General features: G+C 38.3%; 1 protein-coding gene across 1 annotated transcript in view; it reads left to right on the top strand.

Moving 5' to 3' along the window:
* The window catches only part of LOC5567552 (clavesin-1), a 50,145-nt gene that overhangs the window by 1,508 nt on the left and 24,596 nt on the right, over positions 1-24,041 (top strand). Inside the window, exon 2 of the mRNA XM_021849946.1 lies at positions 10,707-11,165. Coding sequence (XP_021705638.1) covers positions 10,707-11,165 — 459 coding nt within the window. The remainder of the gene's footprint in view (positions 1-10,706; positions 11,166-24,041) is intronic.

Here is a 24,041-nt window from a genome sequence, read left to right as displayed (position 1 = left end):
GATTCGATCCCAGGTCCTCGGTGTGAGAGGCGTGTGTTCTTACCACTACACCAGGTCCGTCCCTTAAATCTATATGAAGAAAATTTTGACAAAATCCTATATTAATATCAAAAATAAGTTTTTGAAATCAAAAAGTGAAGTTTTTGATTCCGGAATGAAGTTGATCAACTACTGTGATAGGTTTACAGAACTAAAGAGATATGCTATTCACTAAATATGGGATCACTGAATATAAATCAAGTGTTAAAAACATGGAACTTGTGGATTAATCGGTAAATTTTATAATTTAATTTTGTGATTTACAGAATAAACCACATTAAACACCTATTAGGAAATTTCCATTGAAATTGGTAACCTGTTCATGAAAACAACATTTTTTTCTTTAGAAATGATTTTTTATCCTCAATTTAAATTCGAAACTGGGTCAAGAAAACTAATCTGGAATGAATGAGACAGTTTATTTGAAAGGTGTTTTTATATGGCCTTAGTTGTAGTCGATTGTTTGGAGAAGAACCCTTCAACAGTTCATTAGACATTTCCTTGAAAACTTGTTTTTCCATGGTGTAATTATTTTTAATGTCAAATCAAATTAAGGAAAAACAAGTACAGATACTAGACAATGCAATCACACAAAAACATTGATAATTGGAATCGAATTACAGCTTCCTGATTGTACACGTGTCTACGGGAATGATCAACTTCTCCCCCCCCTGATCAACTACACCCCGAATTACGGTACTTAAGAAATTCTCGCTGAAACCAGTCCGCATAGGCACATATCATTAGAATTCCAATTTTATGTCAGTGATTGCTAATATATGCAAAACTAGAGGAGGGTCGTTTCGGTCCACTCAAACTGGTGGATTCCTCTTACACCAGCTAGCTAAACAATTAGCGAAAAACATTTTTGTTAAATCTTAGCTACCTATTTCTTCACGTTATTCAGTGCTGTTCTGAATAATAGCAGCGCATGTCGATTTTCATACAAAATGCTCAACTTTGGCATACTCCGAACCACACACCTACCTTGATACCTTGATGGCTACAGCGTAGCGTCACGCCATTGCCGGGCGTATTGTAGAGCTCCATCTTCGTCGGTCTTGGGCAAAACTTCTCCAGTTGCCCCGAACGTTTAGGGTCGCCACTGCCACTGCGTACTGCCAGCGTATTCGTGGTCTTCCCTGAAGCCGCCGACCTCTACCTGGTTCCCTTCTGAATATTATTTCCGCAATTCTTTCTTCCGACATTCGCACTAAGTGACCAGCCCACTGAAGTCTGCCGTATTTTACACGCTTGATAATGTTCGCATCTTTGTACACTTGATACAACTCATGACTCACGCGTCTGCGCCACACACCATTTTTGAGTTTCCCACCGAGTATTGTGCATTTACACAAAAATTATCGGGAAGTCACTGGCAAACTGGCAACTTTGCTTACTTCCGATACTACTTTCTGTTCAATTCATATCATCCCGCACCTAGCAAATCAAAACAAAAACATCGTGCAGGATGACACTTTCATGGTTGTGAAAAATCTCCTGTGGAACTTTTGCCTTGCCACTTCAAGAAACAGGACTGTTTCACGGCGGCCAATGTCCACCAACGAGGTTGACACCTCGTCTGCGATCCGAACACATGATTTCAAACTTTCCAGCGTAGCATGTATCAGCCTAATTAGTTTCGCCGGAAAACCAATTTTCAGACATTATCTGCCAAAGCTCATTTCTTTTCAGTGAGTCGTACTCCGCCTTAAAATCAATAAACAGATGATGAGTCTGCAAGTTATACTCCCGGAATTTGTCTAGGATCATTCGCAAGCTAAACAACTGGTCCGTTGTCGAACGGCCCTCACGAAAACCAGCTTGGTATTCGCCGACGAAGGACTCCTCGAGCGGTTTCAGCAGGGTAATTCCTCTGTAATTGGTACACTCCAGTCTGTATCCTTTCTTCTAGATAGAGAACTACATATATGTTCAATTTAGTAACCACAAAAAATCAAATTTCTCTGAGCCCCTGTCGGAAAGTGACTTACTCATATTTTCCTTGGAACACGAACTTTGTGGCATTGTATAGAGGAAAGATGTGGCTTAGATTTGAGACTAAACTGCTATTCTTAACTCGACTCAAAGAGAGAACCAACGTTGAAGTTTGCATGGATTGCACTCGCAATTTACATAAGAATCGTAGAGCATGATTTAGAAAATTGTTCATTTTGCTCACCTAGTTTTCTTATCCGCTCTTACTCAGCTTATTCTCCGAATTCAAAATGAGCAGTGCGCTTTTGTAAAAAAAAGGATTTTCTGACGGAACTCAAGATGGTGCATTAATTCAAAATGGCCACCATAATTATTTTAGCACAAGGTGAAGTAGGCCGTCATTGCAATTGGTACGCGTCATCGATGATTGTGGCTTATTCATCTCACGATTTCGAATGAATGAAAATCAGTTTGTTTTTGTACTGACATAGCTGCAACAGTATCAGCGTACTTTCTGCATATAAAAGCATGTAGTGATTTAGGGGCCCAGATAGCCGTAGCGGTAAACGCGCAGCTATTCAGCAAGACCAAGCTGAGGGTCGTGGGTTCGAATCCCACCGGTCGAGGAACTTTTCGGGTTGGAAATTTTCTCGACTTCCCAGGGCATAGAGTATCTTCGTACCTGCCACACGATATACACATGCAAAAAAATGGTCTATTGGCATAGAAAGCTCTCAGTTAATAACTGTGGAAGTGCTCATAAGAACACTAAGCTGAGAAACAGGTTTTGTCCCAGTTGGGACGTAACGCCAGAAAGAAGAAGAAGTGATACTTTTCTGTATCAATATTAATCATGATGACTGATTATTATAGGTTTCGTACAACTAATTCAAATCTTGTGACGAAAAATATATGGCATACACAATTACATCTTCTCGACGAAAAATGACCATCCAAAGCGAGTCTGGGTCATTTCGAGTAGAGATGACCAATTTAAGTCTAGTTTCGATCGTTCCTACCATTAGAAAGGCACAAGATGGTATGGTAGGATTCTAATGAGAATCCTGGAAAGATTTTGATTGAAGTCCTAGGGTTCTGATGAAAATCCTGGAAGAGTTGTGATTAGAACCGAGCAACGATTCTGATTAGATACCTGAAATGTTTCTGATTATGTTCCTGGAAGGTTTCTGATTACAACACTTGAAGAAATGGAAGAATTCTTATCAAAATTCCCGAAGAATTCCGAGTAGACCCCCAAGAGGATTCTGGTAAGATTTCTTTAAGGATTTTAATGAGAATGCACAGATAGTTAAGATTATGTGAGATTCTTAAGAGTATTCTAATCAGAATTTTCAATTATGATGATATTTCTGAGAGAACTATGACAGGAATATTGAGAAGATTTTGATAAGCAGCCTGAGAGGATTCTGAAGAAAACCCCGAGGAGATTCTGATGAGAATCCCGAGACAAATCTGACATTGTGGAAGGATTCTGATGAGATTCATGAGAGGGTCCGCATGGGAATTCTAGTGATAGTCCTAAGAGGGTTTTTCATAATTAAGCCTGTGAAGATTCTAATGAGAATCCTTAGAGAATTATAGTGAGAATCCTGATATAATTGTAGTGAGGATTCTTACAGGATTTGAGTGAGAACCCTTAGAGCATTCTGATGAAAATACTGAAGAGATACTGATGAGATGCCTTAAACACGGTTTTGAAAAGAAGACATAATTCTAATATCCTGAGAGTTAATAAATCTTCGAGCTGTTTAGTGGAATAACTATAAATAAACGAAAAATCAAATTTGGTAGTATACCATTAAATTCCGCTAGAGTTTGTATCCTTTGACAGATACCGTAATCCGGGGAAACATTGATCAGCGGGGTAAAATTGATCGCAACGGCCCTCTTCTTAAAAAGCTCGAATCAACATTTATTGATGGAATATTTTCAATGCATGAATGGTGATTCTCTTTCTTCTATTTATGAGCTAATAAACAATAAGGTTTTTGCAAAAATTAAGTTGTGTTCATGCGTAAATTTTTCAACTTTTGGAAACAATGATTTTCATGATTATGCAGGACACCATCAAAGAATCATGTCTCACATAAGTTCTGAAAACGATATGAGCAAGAGAAATGCAGGTGTTACTTAAAATGCCATCGCCGAAAACGATTCCGTTGTCAAAACTTCCATAAACATGTTTAAAATAACATAATTTACAAATTACTATAAAGCGTGCAAAATTTCCATAGGAAATTGCCTACCTTCAAGCGTATTCCACAATCCAAGGTGTTTTTAATTTTAAAATAACTCAAAAAGTAAATGACTTGTAAGAGCTTGGCCTTCATATTCGGCTTCAGGGACCATGATTTTAGCAAGTAATGATATTTTCAATATTACCGAACGATGTTTTCATGGGTGATCAATGTTACCCCATATCAGCTAAATAAAAAAATCACTTAAAACATTTTTTTAAACATGCTTTAAACTTTCAGAAAACAAAATACAGTACATAGACACGATCAATAGGTGCCAGTACTGGTTTAAAAAATATAAAATTTTATAACACATGCATTTTTAAATGAAATGTTTAAGAAATATTCAAAAAAATGATCAATGTTACCCCGGATTACGGTACGCGTATTTCGACCTCAACTGTAAGGCCGTCTTCAGTTTCGTGTACTAGACTCGAAGTACACGACACTGAAGACGGCCTTACAGTTCAGGTTAAAATACGCGTATCTGTCAAAGGATTCAAACTCTAGCATAATTAAATGGTATAGAACCAAATTCGGTTTTTCGTTTATTTATCTTGAGAGGGTTCTGGTGAGAACACTGACAGAATTCTAATAAGGATTCTGAGAGGATTCAGATGAGAAATCTGAGAGAAGTCCAAAATTATGAAAATCTTCAGGGTATTCTGGTGAGAATTCTTAGAGGGTTCTGATGCGAGGATTTTGTTGAGAATACTTAAATGCTTCTTTATTTATTTTTTTTATTTCTTTGTCATCGTCTTGAATCATAAAAACAATTCCCCAGACTGAAGCTTATTCTAAGTTCCTTATCCTATTCTTGAACATATACTTTGAGATATTGAAATCAAATACAGCACTCTCGGATTATCATATCCTATGACGTCTCACAAACAGCAGATCACGTTTACGCAATTGACGAGATGGAGCATACAGGGACACATTAAGTAGCAACGATGGACAATCAACATTACCTTCTAACAAGTCGAAAACAAAAAGTCTCTGCAATTTAGCTCTTCTAGCCGAGAGTGTTTCCAGAGCGACGAGGTTGCAGCGGCTTGTGTAATCCGGGAGATCGGTTGGATGTGTCCAGGGCAGCTGGTGAAGAGCGTATGGAATGAACTCTTTCCATCCGGATAATCTGCGTCGTATGATGCGGTGACCATACGCAGACGGCGTATTCCAAAATGCAATATAACGATTTAATAACGTAGATATCTTTGAAGTGTTTGGTACAACGCCGAATAAATCCAAGGACAGCAAACCCTTTAGCTGTGGCGATGCTTATGTGTTCGTTGAACTGCAATTTGCTGTCAGCGGTGACACCGAGATCGCGAATGGATTCGACGCGCTTCAAAATTTCTGATCCAACAGAGTATTCGAATTCAATTCGTGACTGTTTCCGGGTGAAGGTAATGCACTTGCACTTTTTGGTGTTCAATTCCATGCCGTTTTCGATACACCACTGCTGAAGCTCGTCTATATCGGCTTGAAGCGCGCAGCATTCGGGAAGAGACGAGATTGTTCGATATATCTTTAGTTCGTCGGCGAAGAGCACTTTGCCTGTTTTCAAGCGAAAGTAGAGATCGTTCACGACCAAACAAATACTAGCGGTCCCAGGACGCTGCCTTGTGGGACGCCGGATGTCATGGGGAAATCACGAGATCGTGTGCCGTTGAAATTGACAAATGCGATGCGATCCGTCAAATAGGAATGCAACCAATCTGTAATCCATCGAGGAAATCCAATATGGCGCAACTTCGCAACAGCAAGGTCGTGCGGAACTCTGTCGAACGCTTTGGAAAAAGCGAAATAAATAGCATCCACTTGTCGTTTGCTCTCCAACCGCAGATTTTGATAAAAAAAAAAAAACTGAGAGATTTTTATAAGAATCCTAGGACGATTCTGATAAGAATCATGGAAGGATTCTTTTGAGAATTGTAAGAAGATTCAGATAAGAATTTTGATATCAATCTTGAGAGTTTTCTGATAAGCATCCTGGAAATATTCTGATCCCGAGATCCCTAGAGCATTCTGATGAGAATAATATGTGAAATTTGATTAAAATCCTGAAATTATATTAATAATCCAGAGAGTATTTTTATGAGGATTTTGATGAGGATTCTGAGCGAATTCTGATGAGAATCCTTAGAGACTTTGATGAGAATCTTATGAAAATCTTAACAGTATACTGAGAGTTCTGGCCTCCTAAACATGTCAAACAGTCCAGTAGTTTTTGTGGTCCAAAAATGTTCCACATGACACCGTAAGACTCAATACATACTAAGTTCATACACGTTCACATAAGCACATTTAAAATATATTCAAATTTCACCAAGAATCACTGTTAGAACAGAAAGTGTACACAACATTTCCGGTCATGTATCTGGATTGTCTACCAGCATCCAAATCTTTGTGGGTGCATTTGAAAGAACAACTACTCAAAAGTATTTCCCTGAACAAAACCGTTAAAATTTAGGGAATTGATCTATTACACCAACAGATATGAGCAAAAGATTGCAACAAAGTCGATCACGTCTTTTATCTTTTTTTTTAATTTCTGACTTATAATAAATTTTGAAAACGAACATTTTCATACTAAAAGAAACTTTTTCATTTTCTTGCATTCTCTCAGAAATTGCTCCAAGGAGATTTATTTAGTGGTTTTATAAAAAAAATCTTCAAAAATTCTCTAAGAATTTCTCCTAAGGTTTCTTAAACAATTCCTTAAGAGATTGCTCTTGGAATTTAAACAGATTTCATATAAAAGTGTGCCAATTCCGACAATTTTTCATGGGACTTTTCTAGAAATAATACAAGAGAAACTTCATGTATTATCTAGATAAATACGTTCTTCAAGATTTTGCGCTATGAATTTTCCAGAAATTTTCTAGTAGAGCCCTGTAAGGCATGCGTTTGATTTTTAACAATTATCTAAAAATAAAACTTAAAAATCTACAAGCGAAATTTCAGACAGTCACAAAAATAGACATTGATTAAAAACATCAGTTTACAAATCAAATAGAAATACTAGTGGAAATAAAGCCGAGATCGCAGAACAAACGAGAAATCTCTCAATATTGTATATAAAACTTCTAGAAGAATTGCTGATGAAATTCCTATACGTCTTGGAAGAATTCCTGAATGAATCAGTGAAAATTATGATTCCCTGGAAAAATCATTGGAAGAATCCTTGGTTATTGGAGTCTCTTTCCTATTGAGCTTAGAAACTGCTAGGAAAATACCTGCAGATTGTGATGGAAAACGGTGAATAAAGTCTGTCCGTGTGATACAGAAAATTACTACCGCAGCTGTAATTTATTTTGTGCGATTGTGTTTTCGCTTTCTTTGTTCACGATCGCCCAAACACCAACACTGCAGAGAGTATTGCATAATTTAATTTTGATTTCGCGTCAATTCGTATTCCTAGCCGGCAACACCCTCTCAGATTTCAATGAGATTTTATGGATGTGTAAACCTTGACTAAGCCGCTGTACATACTTAGTTTTTCCTAAATTTATCTGGACTATCATTTGAAAACGGCTGAACTATTCTACCAGATTTTTTTTAAATAACGTAATCGAAAAATTGCAACTTGTAGAAAAAAAGTGTTGTAAATACTGAAAAAATATCTCATATGTGACCTATACTGGAATAATATGATTAACAAAATCTCAAGTCGATTTGGAAAAATGACCATGTTTTATTTCAACCCTTAAAATTCCGAGACGATCCTTAAATTTTGGCCACTATTCGGAGGATAGTAAATCAATCAATTTGAAATAAATATTGAAGTAAACGCGGTTAGTTAGCAATCCTTGGGTGAGACTTCCCCCCTGACCCTTCCCCTAGGAAACGGAAAAAGCGTGGACACGAAAGGTCCCAAATTAGCCTCAAACGGATATCTCAACAACTAAATGAGCTAGAAGGATGGTGTCTTCGGGATAGTTGTTCACCAGATCAAGGGGTATCCTGTGATGAAAAATCCGATTGAATATTCATCTGCTAGGCGGCGTGGACAAATTTTAATCAATCATCTGTATCTCAAGAACATTATCAACTAGAAAGTTGGTGCCTTCGGCAAAGCTATTCAGCAGATTGAGGGCTATCGGGAGGGGAAAAATATTGGCGCCAATGCATAGTCGACCAGGAACCATTACCAATGTATTACACTAATACAGTTATGAATATGCCGTAGCTTAAAGCTGACAACCCAAGAACGCCTATCAGAATTGGAATTGCTATTCAAAACCTGCTTGGGCACATGACCGTAGCAAATCAGCAACAATATACCGTTTTGATTCATATTTCGGACAGCTTCAAATTCCGGACACTCTACTTTGTATGGGAAACATTTCACACGAAATGTTTCAATTTTCGCCGTTTAAAAGTTCTCAATTTCGAGGCTCTTTTTAGTAAGCTTTTTCCATAAATATCTTCGAAAATTTATATTGGATGTCTATTTTGTGGTTTGACGATTTCGATTGATGATTTGACTGTTCCATTAATGATTATCATGAGCTGTCCGGAATTCGATTCAAAGTGTCCAGAGTATGAGGCAAAAGTGAGGAAGCGTCCGGAATAAGAATCATTCAAAGGCCACACATTTTGATTTATTTAAAATTATTCAAGTTACCGAAGCGTATTTTTTACCCACCATGCGAAAGATAAGGGCTTCCTACGCTCGATAACGCTAAGGTATCATACATAATGATTTACTTTCTATGCTCTATGCTGGGTTATACTTCACTGAGTCCTTAAGTGTCCGTAATATGAATCCAAACGGTACAACAATATTGTTTCTCTAGATCCTTATCCAGTAGAAGGATGGTGTCTTCGGCAAAGATATTCAGCAGTTCAAGGGCTATCTGGAGGTGAAAAATCTGATTGAGAATCCAACCGCTAGGTAACGCTAGTAACAAATTTGCTTCAATCTCCAGTATCTTGATATACTACGAAACAATCCGATGTATACAGTGATCTCTGCATAACTTTATATTCATAATCTTTATATTGAGTAATTATTATTATCATTATTATTATTAGAGTTACATTCATCTGACACATTAGTCTACATGAACACTTAAACCTATTTATAAAAAAATGTCACTCGATTTTGAAATACTATAGAACTAACATTCAAGTCGAACATTTGATAGTACAAATTAACCAAAACACACATGGAGTTAACTGATTCGTTTCGTGCGTAGTCAGTTCGGTGTGGTTGAAGACGAAAGAAACTACGCTGTCTCAGTGGGCGGGGTAGAACATTGATATTGATCTGGGCCAAGATTCAAGGTGCATCGATCAATACCAAAAGTATTTTGCCTACGAATATGGCTTTCAAGTTGTTTCTCCTTCTCTCAAGGGTGTCCATTCCTAGAAGCCGCCATCGAGCTTCGTAAATAGAACCATATTGAAAGTTGGTTTAAATGGCTTCTCGAATAGTCCCTTGAAGCGCAGTTGCGTCCATTTTGTGATTTATATTTTGACATTTCCGTTATTTAGGTAGTTTGTTCAAAATTGAGTCACGGATAGTTGACTGCAGTTTGATGTTTTTTCGAACTTCTGTATCTTATGACAATCTAGACGGAGTCTTGACAACTGTTAGTTCAGGTGAACAATATCTTTCTGATTATAAATAAATTCAATCTTTTTCTAGATGAAGCTAGTGACATTTTTACGGTACTAGTCTATTTCAAGATCCTAGTTGTACGAGGCCTATTACCCCATGGGTAACTCATAGATCACTTAGCCGAAAAACAGCTTGTGCCCCTGTTGGAACGTGATCCCGAGCATATCTTCTTGATTTTCCGTAGCCAGGGGAATAGATGAGTGTTATTTGCATGTCATAACGTTGTTGTTAATTTAGTGCGAGCGTTGGCCCCCACTGTTTTGCAAAGGTTTTCATTTAACTTGTAATATTGAATGTTATATTTTTTAAATATAAATGGAAATATTAAAAAATAATAAAACGTTTTGAAGGCAATATGCTGAAGTATAACTTGCCTTACAAGCCGGAGCTTGAACGCTTGAAATTAAATAGATTTTACAAAAAGTTAGGTGTGTCTAGACACTTTTCAACATTGGGAAATCGTAACGGTAAAATTCGTATTCCAACGATCTTATTTCACCATATTTTATAATAATTGCATTGCTAACTGAACCCCCTATAAGTGCGAAGTCGCGAATAGAAGTGCGGGATTGCGTCGGATCGGTCTGGTGTCTCCACCGCAATTTTTGTCGATGAAGACACCAAATCGATCCGACGTAGTCCCGCACTTTTATTCGCAATCCCACACTTCTGATCGACCTTGTTATGAGCGCAATGCGCTATCTAGTTCCAATTTCCGATAAAAGAGTAACACATATCAAAAGATTCACATTCACTTCATTGCTTGAATTGACATGGAACGACCAGCAAACAAAACTCAACACTCTCTCTTTATCTCACTCTCCCTTTTTCTGCCGCAGAGCGCTGGAACCCCTCCAAGGCGTCGGTCGTCGATTTGAACGCCGCAGTCACTGTAGTATTCGCAGTGCTCACTACCAGCGTGGAGGCCCAACTGCACGGTTGCATTCTGCTGTTCGACGTCGATGGCCTCTCCATGTCGCACATTATGCAATTTACGCCCAAATCGACCGGCATCATGTTGACGCTGATCGAAAAATGCTCCCCCATTCGAGTGCTCACGACGCAAACAATCAATACCGGTGCGATCTACAACTTCCTGTATGCCATCATAAAACCACTGCAGACGAAACGAATGCGTGAAATGACGGTACTCCATGGTCGCAATCTGGAAACCCTCGGCAAATATATCAGCCCGGAGATTTTACCCCCGCGGTTTGGCGGTACCTCAAAAGCACCTCTCTGCGAGGGTAAGCTGTTTGCCGAGCTAATGATGCAGTATGATAGCTGGATTGAGAAGAGTGAGTATAGATTTTTTGTACATTACAGGTAAGAATCCAGAAGAGAAGATTTTATTTGATCAACTTTTTATTGTCAATCCGGAATAATCGGCAATTGACGTCTTAGGAGGGCTACTTGAGTAATGTACACAAAATTGAACCAACCAACCATTGACGTGGTTCTTCAAATGATTGACCCGAACATGGAAAGAATGAGGAGGCTTACGGATATACACTACCCGCCATAAGTATGGAATCGCATCATCTAGTATTGCAACACCTCAATTGAATATTGCAGCACCCCCCAAAAAGTTTAGCATCACCCGTAAGCTATTACACTAATGACGCAATATCTTGGAAACCTTACTTTCTAGAAAGCTGCGGTCTTCAGCAAAGTTGTTCAGAAGCCTTACGGCGTTCATCAGCTGACATTTTTAATGCGCCATTTTGCCGCTACGTGGCGCTAGTGTGCATGTAATTTGGTCATATTTTAGACGGCTCTAGCTCATGAACCTGACCACTTAGAATCTTCTTGTCTTCAGCAAAGTTGTTCAGAAGCTTAAAAGCAATCTGAGACAGCACTGATTGGTTAGCAATTTTGCCGCTACGTGGCGCTAGTGTGCATGTAAATTGGTCATATTTTAGACGGCTCTAGCTCATGAACCTGACCACTTAGAATGTTCGTGTCTTCAGCAAAGTTGTTCAGAAGCTTAAAAGCAATCTGAGACAGCACTGATTGGTTAGCAATTTTGCCGCTACGTGGCACTAGTGTGCATGTAAATTGGTCATATTTTAGACGGCTCTAGCTCATGAACCTGACCACTTAGAATGTTCGTGTCTTCAGCAAAGTTGTTCAGAAGCTTAAAAGCAATCAAAGACAGCACTGATTGGTTAGCAATTTAGCCGCTACGTGGCGCTAGCGTACAGCTGAGAGAGGAGACAGCTCACTGACAGTTGGCATGTTTTCTTGCCTTCTTAGACTTCTTTCTTTAGTTCTTGGGTTGTGCACAACGGTCTAATGATCTTATTTTGGTCAAAATCATTCACTCATTGTTGTTCACTGTGAAAAAGGTATGAATAAAAAAATCAATAGCAGTTTGCCAACACACGACTATATTTAAGTATTCAACTTTTTAAAATGTGCAGTCATCGAAAAACACCTAGAAAGTTTAATTACCTTTACCTAAATTCTGACGGTATTTTACGCTTTGCTCTTCAAATGAGTGGTTTTCCAGTGTCCAGTGAATATAATACAGTGAGGACCCGATTTTGTCAGTCCCTCGATGAATTTTAAGCTGACAAAATGGGGAACCTGACAAATTCGGGTCATTTTATTGTGTTCCTGTTTTTCAAATTGTTAATGATTGCTTGTGAACCGCGTCAAGAACTTGCATGGACTTTTAAGAGTACATTAAAAAATTACGTAAGCCAAAATTTGTCAATTTTAGACCCCCTTTCACCTCCACGTAACAACTTTTGTATAGAAAATTTTAAATTTTTCTTTGAACCGTAACACTATGTAAGACCCCCTCCCTCCCCTGTTGCGTTACGTAATATTTGAACGGTCCCTAAGGGGTCGATGACCATTGGCGTAGCCAGGTTTTTTCATCTGGGGGAGGGGGGCTTGAGAAGATCGATTCTTAACATTTCATTCACGATTTTCACGACAAAACGATCATTATACATTACACTCTTTTTGCATGAAACATAAAACTATACAAGATACCCACCGTATTTTTTTCATAGTAAGCTAAGTAAAGTCCTAAACGCGTCTTATTTCAATGTTGAGTGACGGGTCTATTTAAAGTCTTGCAGATTTACCTATTGGAAAAATTCCAAAGATTCGATTCGTTGTGGTCCCTTTGATCGGCAATTTTGCTTTGTCCAGTAAAACAAATGGAATCAACCTGAGTTCCTAGTTATACATGATCGATGAATTATCTTAAAATTTCTCACAGAACACAGAAATTCCTAAAGAGGTTCATATTAAAAATCCTCTTGATTTAGAAACTCCTTCGAAATAGCATAAATAATTGCCTCGAAGCTCTACTTGGAATTCATTTAAGTATAATTCAAAGAATGTTTCATACGGAGTTTTCACATAATTTTTCCTAAATATTGTTTTAAAACTCAATGTTTGGAAATGGAATGTGTGTAAAAATATTTCTTACTGTATGGAAACCAAGAAATTTTCTTTAGTTTTCATAGATTTCTTTTGCTGGGTTTTTAGCGCAGAAGTATTCATAAATAACATCACATGAAGTTGTGAATAAATCTCAGAAATTATTCCTACACCTAATGGATGATTTAATGCTTCAAAATGATTTTGGTGAAATTCCTATGCAAGTTCCTTAAAATCTCGTAAGCAAATTTTGAAGTTTATCTCGAGACATACTGAAGATAAAAATGGAATGAATTCAACAAGGACTAAAAGAAGATAATTATTGGAGTAATTACTTGAAAAATAAAAATTCAGTTCAAGTTCAAGCAAAAATCAATTTTAATTTAGACGCAAAACCCTTTCGGTGTACCCAGTATGTTTCTGGAACAATTTATGAAATTATTGTTTGGAAATTTTTGAAAGAAAAGTTTCAACAGGAATCCATAGATTAATTTTTGAAATAGTATTGAGAGAAATTCTCGGAGGAATTCATGAATGAACCTACACACATGTTTTTTTTGTCATAAACTCGGCTGTATGAATCCCGTTTTTTTTTTAATTTTAAGAATGATTTAACTAGCGAGTTGCCAAGTTGCTAAGTAACGAAACACAGTTTTATGATACTTGAGATCGCTGTACATAACTCGTTTAATATTTGGCATATTAGATTGAGTTTCTATGGAAGAATTTTTAGAATCACCTCTAGAAAACACCTTTTAATTTTGTTGAGGAATCTCTGGAGAAATTCGAGGTACAGCCAGGAACGATTTAAAGAATAATTTCAGGAATAATTGGAGAAACACATTGGAGAAATATCTGGAGGATTATGAATGATATCTCGAGTGTAATTCCTGTGGGAAATACAAGGAGTCCGATTACCCTAATGATAATATTCTGCTGAAGACACGAACATTCTAAGTGGTCAGGTTTATGAGCTAGAGCCGTCTAAAATATGACCAATTTACATGCACACTAGCGCCACGTAGGGCAAAATTGCTAACCAATCAGTGCTGTTTCACATTGCTTTTAAGCTTCTGAACAACTTTGCTGAAGACACGAACATTCTAAGTGGTCAGGTTCATGAGCCAGAGCCGTCTAAAATATGACCAATTTACATGCACACTAGCGCCACGTAGCGGCTAAATTGCTAACCAATCAGTGCTGTTTCACATTGCTTTTAAGCTTCTGAACAACTTTGCTGAAGACACGAGCATTCTAAGTGGTCAGGTTCATGAGCTAGAGCCGTCTAAAATATGACCAATTCACATGCACACTAGCGCCACGTAGCAGCTAAATTGCTAATCAATCAGTGCTGCCTCAGATTGCTTTTAAGCTTCTGAACAACTTTGCTGAAGACACGAACATTCTAAGTGGTCAGGTTCATGAGCCAGAGCCGTCTAAAATATGACCAATTTACATGCACACTAGCGCCACGTAGCGGCTAAATTGCTAACCAATCAGTGCTGCCTCAGATTGCTTTTAAGCTTCTGAACAACTTTGCTGAAGACACGAACATTCTAAGTGGTCAGGTTCATGAGCCAGAGCCGTCTAAAATATGACCAATTTACATGCACACTAGCGCCACGTAGCGGCTAAATTGCTAACCAATCAATGCTGTTTCACATTGCTTTTAAGCTTCTGAACAACTTTGCTGAAGACACGAGCATTCTAAGTGGTCAGGTTCATGAGCTAGAGCCGTCTAAAATATGACCAATTCACATGCACACTAGCGCCACGTAGCGGCTAAATTGCTAATCAATCATTGCTGCCTCAGATTGCTTTTAAGCTTCTGAACAACTTTGCTGAAGACACGAACATTCTAAGTGGTCAGGTTCATGAGCTAGAGCCGTCTAAAATATGACCAATTTACATGCACACTAGTGCCACGTAACGGCTAAATTGCTAACCAATCAGTGCTGTTTCACATTGCTTTTAAGCTTTTGAACAACTTTCCTGAAGACACGAACATTCTAAGTGGTCAGGTTCATGAGCCAGAGCCGTCTAAAATATGACCAATTTACATGCACACTAGCGCCACGTAGCGGCTAAATTGCTAACCAATCAGTGCTGTTTCACATTGCTTCTAAGCTTCTGAACAACTTTGCTGAAGACACGAGCATTCTAAGTGGTCAGGTTCATGAGCTAGAGCCGTCTAAAATATGACCAATTTACATGCACACTAGCGCCACGTAGCGGCTAAATTGCTAATCAATCAGTGCTGCCTCAGATTGCTTTTAAGCTTCTGAACAACTTTGCTGAAGACACGAACATTCTAAGTGGTCAGGTTCATGAGCCAGAGCCGTCTAAAATATGACCAATTTACATGCACACTAGCGCCACGTAGCGGCAAAATTGCTAACCAATCAGTGCTGCCTCAGATTGCTTTTAAGCTTCTGAACAACTTTGCTGAAGACACGAACATTCTAAGTGGTCAGGTTCATGAGCCAGAGCCGTCTAAAATATGACCAATTTACATGCACACTAGCGCCACGTAGCGGCTAAATTGCTAACCAATCAGTGCTGTTTCACATTGCTTTTAAGCTTCTGAACAACTTTGCTGAAGACACGAGCATTCTAAGTGGTCAGGTTCATGAGCTAGAGCCGTCTAAAATATGACCAATTCACATGCACACTAGCGCCACGTAGCAGCTAAATTGCTAATCAATCAGTGCTGCCTCAGATTGCTTTTAAGCTTCTGAACAACTTTGCTGAAGACACGAACATTCTAAGTGGTCAGGTTCATGAGCCAGAGCCGTCTAAAATATGACCAATTTACATGCACACTAGCGCCACGTAGCGGCAAAATTGCTAACCAATCAGTGCTGCCTCAGATTGCTTTTAAGCTTCTGAACAACTTTGCTGAAGACACGAACATTCTAAGTGGTCAGGTTCATGAGCCAGAGCCGTCTAAAATATGACCAATTTACATGCACACTAGCGCCACGTAGCGGCTAAATTGCTAACCAATCAGTGCTGTTTCACATTGCTTTTAAGCTTCTGAACAACTTTGCTGAAGACACGAGCATTCTAAGTGGTCAGGTTCATGAGCTAGAGCCGTCTAAAATATGACCAATTCACATGCACACTAGCGCCACGTAGCGGCTAAATTGCTAATCAATCAGTGCTGCCTCAGATTGCTTTTAAGCTTCTGAACAACTTTGCTGAAGACACGAACATTCTAAGTGGTCAGGTTCATGAGCTAGAGCCGTCTAAAATATGACCAATTTACATGCACACTAGTGCCACGTAACGGCTAAATTGCTAACCAATCAGTGCTGTTTCACATTGCTTTTAAGCTTTTGAACAACTTTCCTGAAGACACGAACATTCTAAGTGGTCAGGTTCATGAGCCAGAGCCGTCTAAAATATGACCAATTTACATGCACACTAGCGCCACGTAGCGGCTAAATTGCTAACCAATCAGTGCTGTTTCACATTGCTTCTAAGCTTCTGAACAACTTTGCTGAAGACACGAGCATTCTAAGTGGTCAGGTTCATGAGCTAGAGCCGTCTAAAATATGACCAATTCACATGCACACTAGCGCCACGTAGCGGCTAAATTGCTAATCAATCAGTGCTGCCTCAGATTGCTTTTAAGCTTCTGAACAACTTTGCTGAAGACACGAACATTCTAAGTGGTCAGGTTCATGAGCTAGAGCCGTCTAAAATATGACCAATTTACATGCACACTAGCGCCACGTAGCGGCAAAATTGCTAACCAATCAGTGCTGTCTCAGATTGCTTTTAAGCTTCTGAACAACTTTGCTGAAGACAAGAAGATTCTAAGTGGTCAGGTTCATGAGCTAGAGCCGTCTAAAATATGACCAAATTACATGCACACTAGCGCCACGTAGCGGCAAAATGGCGCATTAAAAATGTCAGCTGATGAACGCCGTAAGGCTTCTGAACAACTTTGCTGAAGACCGCAGCTTTCTAGAAAGTAAGGTTTCCAAGATATTGCGTCATTAGTGTAATAGCTTACGGGTGATGCTAAACTTTTTGGGGTGCTGCAATATTCAATTGAGGTGTTGCAATACTAGATGTTGCGATTCCATACTTATGGCGGGTAGTGTATAGGATGTAAGGCCACATCGCAATTGCTGAAGTGATAATCACATTACCCTTTTGTCTGAGGCAAGAAAAAAATACATGTTGTCGGTGTTCTGGGATGATGTCAACCTCAAACCAACTTCGCCCAATTCAAACGGATTTTAGATGTTCAAAGCAAATATGGTTAAGAAATAGCTACCCGGGTAGAGGTGAATAACAAAATAATGGTAAAATAAGAACAAATTTTGCAATCATTTCTAGTTTAACCATTATTATGTTATTAATATATGACATTAAATATCTCGTCAATAGCAAAACATACAATCATAGCAAAATTTGTCATTGGTATGTTATACTTGAAAGTGATGTAATAACTAATCAATAACAAAATATACTATCATGGTAAAATTTGTAATTTGTGCAAAAATACTTAAAAAACATTAAATATCTAAAGAATAACAAACATTGCCATCACAGTAAAATATGTCATTATTTTGATATTTGAAAACTTTATTTAATTAATTCATGAGAACAAACCAATATCACATTTTGCCATAATAGCTCATTTTACTATTCGTATGATATGCATTAAAGATTCAAAAAACAAAAGTTTTTTAGCAGGAAAGCAAAAAGTTTATTTTTCATTCATGCTAAATTTAGATATTAAAGTCAAAGAACTAAAATTACCATTACTTTGATCAACTCGTGAATAGCTTATTTAGTTATTATTTTGTTAAAAATATCTAAATAATAACATATTTTGTTATTACGGGTGCCTATATTTTTGCTATTATTTTGTTATTACAATGGCAAAATATGATATTATTTAGTTTTTATGCCTTACAAACTTAGTTATTATTTTTGTTATTTTATCTCTTATTTCAGACAAACAAAGAACAAATTTTGCTATTGAAATATTCTATTTTAATGGTAAATTTTGTTATTATTTTGCAATTCTCCTCTACCCGGGTATATAGGATGCTTATATCTCCAAAAATGGAACCAATTCAAGTCCGCTAGTGTCAGTAGCATTTTTGAATTCAGAAAAACAGTGTTAAAAAATATACTATAAGGCTTCAGAAGCTTCCAAATGGATCCAAATAACAACCTTATTAAAATCTTCCAAAAGATTGCCATGGCTTCTCAAATTGTTTCATATCCAAGTATTGTAAGTATTGACACACTCAGCTGAATATTGAATCTCCTTGAAAAGTTTGTCACTACCTCAAAACAGGAACATTCAAGATGCTATAATGATGCGGTCTTCAGCAAAGTTGGTCAGATTCAAGGACATTCGGAAAATTTGGTTAATTTGATTCGCAATTTCATCGCAAGGTGGCGCTAGTGAGCAAGTAAAATTGATCATTTTAAGCTTGTTCTATCTTGTGATCCACATGAGATAGAAAGTTCGAGTCAGAGTTTTTCAGAAAGACAAGGACACAAGAAAGACAGACAATTTTGTTCAACATTTTGCGGCTAGGTGGCACTAAATTAAATGAACATGTGGAATTGAATCTTTTAGGCAAGTTCTATCTTGTAAACTACACGAGATGGAAAGTTCGAGTCTTCGGCAAACTTGTTCAGAAAGTCAAAGACGGCAAGGTTCTAAATTTTGCCGCTAGGTGGCGCTAGTTCTTCTTCTTCTTCTTGGCATTACGTCCGCACTGAGACAGAGCCTGCTTGTCAGCTTAGTGTTCTTATGAGCATTTCCACAGTTATTAACTGAGAGCTTTCTTTACCAAAGTTGCCATTTTCACATTCGTATATCGTGTGACAGGTACGATGATACTTCATGCCCAGGGAAGCCAAGGAAATTTCATTACGAAAAGATAATAGACCGACCGGGAATTACACCCAGACACTTTTAGCATGGCACGTGGCGCAAGTGAGCATAGATCATCCTAAACTAGTTTTATTATGGACGAGAACAGCTTTCCCGGGAAGCTCACAAGATTGATTAGAGTGACAATGGACGTTGTGCATATCTGCGTAAAGATTCTGGCGAACACTCCTGTTCGTTCTAATCCCGCCGGGGCTAAGACGAGGTGATGGACTTTCGTGTCTGTTGCTCAACATTGCGCTAGAGGGTGTCATGCGGAGAGCTGGGTTTAACAGCCGAGGCACGATTTTCACATATCCAATCAATTTGTTTGCTTTGCTGATGATATGGATATAATCGGAAGAGCATTTGAAACGGTGGCAGAAATTTACACCCACCTGAAACGCGAAGCAACAAGAGTCGGACTACGCAGTGGTGAAAAAGTTCGTATCACGAAGCAGCTCACGAGTGTATACCAACGCTTAGCAAACATTACAGACTCGTGAGCTAGCTAGGTGTGAGTGAGCTGGTACACAAATTATGTCACGCTAAATTTCAGCTTTTTCGACCCCTTCCCTCCCCCTTGTCAAGAATTTTGTGTGAGACCTCTGGACAACAAAGTTAGCCGTGAAATACGGTGACGCACCATCTGTGGAAGTCGTCCCTACCACGGCATAAAAAATTAACAAGGCAGGCTCTTCACTGATGTAAACATCAAGTTTGGTTGAAAACATGTGACGTCACTCCTATCGTACCATATACCATCGGACCACTAGATCATTTTTTTTGAAAATTTGTTCGAGGTGGATAGGAATGACGTCGTCAAGTAACTGTCAGTTTTCGGAATATATCACCTTCTTAAATATAGTACACCGTGGTCCCTACTATGGGCTCCATAAGAACCTGCGGTCAAAAAAGATTCGTCCCCGCATCAAATGTACCATGTACAATACGCTGGACGATGCTCGAGGACGACCTGCAAGCTCTCAGAGTTGGGTGCTTAAGACGATCTTTGGCGGTATGCAGGAGAACGGTGTTTGGCGGCGAAGGATGGATTACGAGCTCGCAGCACTACACGGCGAACCTAGCATCCTAAAGGTAGCAAAAGCTGGAAGAATGCGTTGGGCAGGGTATGTTGTAAGAATGCCGGCTAACAATCTTGCAACAATGGTGTTCGCTTTCGATCCGGCAGGTACAAGAAGTCGAGGAGCGCAACGGGCACGGTGCTGCAAGATCTGGCGAGTGTGGGCCGCAGCCGAGGATGGAGGGAGGCAGCTGCGAATCGAGTGGAATGGCGTGGAATTGTTGACGCGGTTTTATTGTAATAACAATAAATTAATGAATGAATGAAACTAGTTTTATCTTGTGATTCAAATGAAATAGAAAGATCGAGTCTTCGACAAAGCTGGTCATATGCCAAGGACATCACAAAAGGCAAACCGTTTGGTTCTTAATTTTGCCGTTAGGTGGCTCTACTAAGCATATTATATCGAACAACAAAAAGGCAAACAGTTTGATTTATAATTTTGCCGGCAGGTGGTACTATTGATCATGTTTAATTGAGTTCCGTAATCCGGGGTAACATTGATCAGTTTTTGTGATATTTCTTAAATTTTTCATTTGTAAATGCTAATGTCACAAGTTTTATATTTTAAAAACAAGTACTGGCGTGATTGTATACTGTATTTTGGTTTTCAAAAGATTCAAGTATATTTAAATAAATGTTTTAAGTGATTTTTTAATTTAGCTGATATGGGGTAACATTGATCACCCATGTAAACAACGTTCGATATTCTTGAAAATGTCGTTGATTACTTAAATCATGTCACCTAAAGCCGAATATGAAGACCAAACATCTCAGTCATTTACATCTTGAGTTATTTCAAAAATAAAATCACCTTGAGCCGCGCAATACGACTAATTCCCTAAGCAAATTCTGCATTCTTAATAGTAGCTCGTTAATGTTGCTCAATTGAATAATCTTATGTAAGATTTGACAACGGAATCATTTTCGGCGATATAATTTTTAGTAAAAATCGCATTTTCCTTGCGCATACACACTCAATTTTCGTTTCTCAGTTCGGTAATTTATTTTACGGTTCTCGACTGTAAAATGTAAAGTTTACCGACTTATCAGCTTATTTTGTTGAAGTTTACTGTTATTCAGTACACATTTTCAACTTTTACTGAATACAGTAATTGAAATTGCTGAGTGTACCTTAAATGTTTGAATTTACTGGAACTCATCAGTAAAAAGAAAAAGTCAGTGAAAATAATTACTGAATTATCGGTTCAGGATATGCTTTTACTGAACAGTCCGCAAAACGAAATAAAAACATTATCGAGCGTATGCATAGAAATGTCAAAAACAATTCGGTGGCTTTATCACAAATTTGAACGGATTCCTGGTGTCGCTTCTTGAATGGAAATCGATTTTGATTATTAATGCTGTGCTTGGCTTACTCATGGTAGGTACATTGTAAGATTATTAAGCTCCCGACTATCAGATATTACCGAAAATGAGAATCGTTTTGCGCTCGAACAAATGATTGGATTTCACTCAAATGATCGAATCGTTGTAAATTAATTTCGTCGGTGGTGAAAAGCAGGAGCGAATCTTTTCGTTACCAATTGTTATGTTTCCTGTAATTCCTTCTCAAATACCATCGCGATCCAGCACATTCCTAGAAATAATCGAGGGAACAAATCTTTTTGAGATTCTGCGATCGTCAGTAATCCTGTTCTGCTACGCAAACCAAATTTTTGGTGCCTTTTGTTGAATCCCACCATGAGGAGCTGGCATACGTATTTGTTGTTGGAAAGATCCGCCAAGAAAGTGCTTGGACAGAAATTATGGTTGATGAACTGCTCAATTCAATAAATCTAAGAGGCAAAACAATTATTAGGCATACTGGGTTTCATTTAATAAGCCGAGAAACTCAGCAAATTATTGTAAACAAACCAACTTCACCGAAAAAGACAGCATTGTATGTGCAGCAAAAACTACTGACAAAATCAGCATTATTTGACAGCGCATGAATCTATAGCTTTACGGAGTTTTCGGTAGCAATAATTTTTACTGAGTTAACTCTGCTGTTCAAAAACCCAGTAAAATTTTACCGACTTCGGTAATCAAATCTAAGTGTGTACCATTTGCAGAACTCGTTCTTCTTCTTTCTGGCGTTACGTCCCAACTGGGACAAAGCCTGCTTCTCAGATTAGTATTCTTATGAGCACTTCCACAGTTATTAACTGAGAGCTTTCTTTGCCGATTGACCATTTTTGCATGCGTATATCGTGTGGCAGGTACGAAGATACTCTATGCCCTGGGAATCGAGAAAATTTCCAACCCGAAAAGATCCTCGACCAGCGGGATTCGAACCCACGACCCTCAGCATGGTCATGCTGAATAGCTGCGCGTTTACCGCTACGGCTATCTGGGCCCCTGCAGAATTCGTGTGAGACATGAATTTTCGGTAGTATCATCCAAATTGATAAAAATCATTGATTCAAAAAGTTGACAAAATTTACGCATGAACGAAACGCAATTTTCATAACAACCTCAATTTTCGTTAGCTTATGAATGTAAGAAAGAGAGGCACCATTCATGCTTTGAAAATATTTCATCAATAAATGATGATTTGAACTTTTCACAAGAAGGATCATACCGATCAATGTTATCCCGGATTACGGTACTTTATTCTAGCTCTATCTCATAATTTCGATAAGAAAGTATGAATGGAAGTGTTTGGCTAAGCTGTTCAGAAAGTCAATGAAAGCGGGTAGGCATACAGTTTGATTCGTAATTTTGCCGGTAAGTGACGGCAGTGAACATTTTAAGTTGAGATAGATAGTTCAAAGTTGTTTGATTCGTTACTTTCCCGCTGTGTGGGGCAGGTGAGCATGTGAAATTGAACATTTTTGAATATTTTGAACTTGAAATTGAAGGGATCATTCCATTATAAAACACATAATCAGTGTTACTGAGGTTCAAGGTAGCCATGAGAACCAATTTTAATTCTGACTCTTCAACTCAATATCGAAACATGTAACATCCAGTTATGGAGGGTTGACTGTACATTAGAGTGATGCAAATTTCGAAATTTTTGCTCCCCTATGCTTAAACAATTGAAATTATGGTAAAAAGCATCCTCCCAAAATTTGAAATGATTTGGAAGAAATTTGACTGTGTACACGCCATTTGAAGTTTATATGGAGATTACTATGGAAAACGCCAACCTTTTGTGTTGGGTCTTCGTCATAATATTTTATGGAAAAGTGAACACACTCTTCTCATGTAAAATTCTTCCAGCTACAACTTTGCCGAAGACCACATTTTGATTGGACGTCAGGAAAAATTGTTATTCATCATCATAAAGTGGGTTTGCCTTCACTAAGCTTCGCCGTGGCCAGGAATAGCAATATTCGTGAATTTGGTAATGTTGTTTAAGATTGGGCCAAGGTTTACTCCCCAGCCTTGTTCCTGAAAGCGGTCTGGATGATATTATCAAATGGCACATTAATATTGCTAGTATCCAATCTACGAAGTATACCGTAACTACGCTAACGCTAACGCTAACGTCTCCATTGGCACAAAAAGCCTGCTTCTCAGCTTAGTCTTTTAGGAGTACTTCCACAGTTATTAACTGAGGGCTTTCTTTGCCAAAGTTGCCAAAGTCGTGTAGCAGGTGCGACGATACGCTATGCCCAGGGCAGTCGAGATAGTTTCCATTACGAAAAGATTATGGAACGACCGGGAATCGTACCCGGACACTTTTAGCATGGCTTTGCTTTGTAGCTGTGGCCATTAACACTAGTCTAAGAAAGCATGTAATACTGGTGAACGGGTTGCATACTTTTTTCAACT

Source organism: Aedes aegypti, chromosome 3 (genome assembly GCF_002204515.2).
Source record: "Aedes aegypti strain LVP_AGWG chromosome 3, AaegL5.0 Primary Assembly, whole genome shotgun sequence".
NCBI classification, from domain to species: Eukaryota; Metazoa; Arthropoda; class Insecta; order Diptera; family Culicidae; genus Aedes; species Aedes aegypti.
The sequence above is the reverse complement of the archived record's forward strand: the minus strand, read 5'-3'. Positions and strand labels throughout refer to the sequence as shown.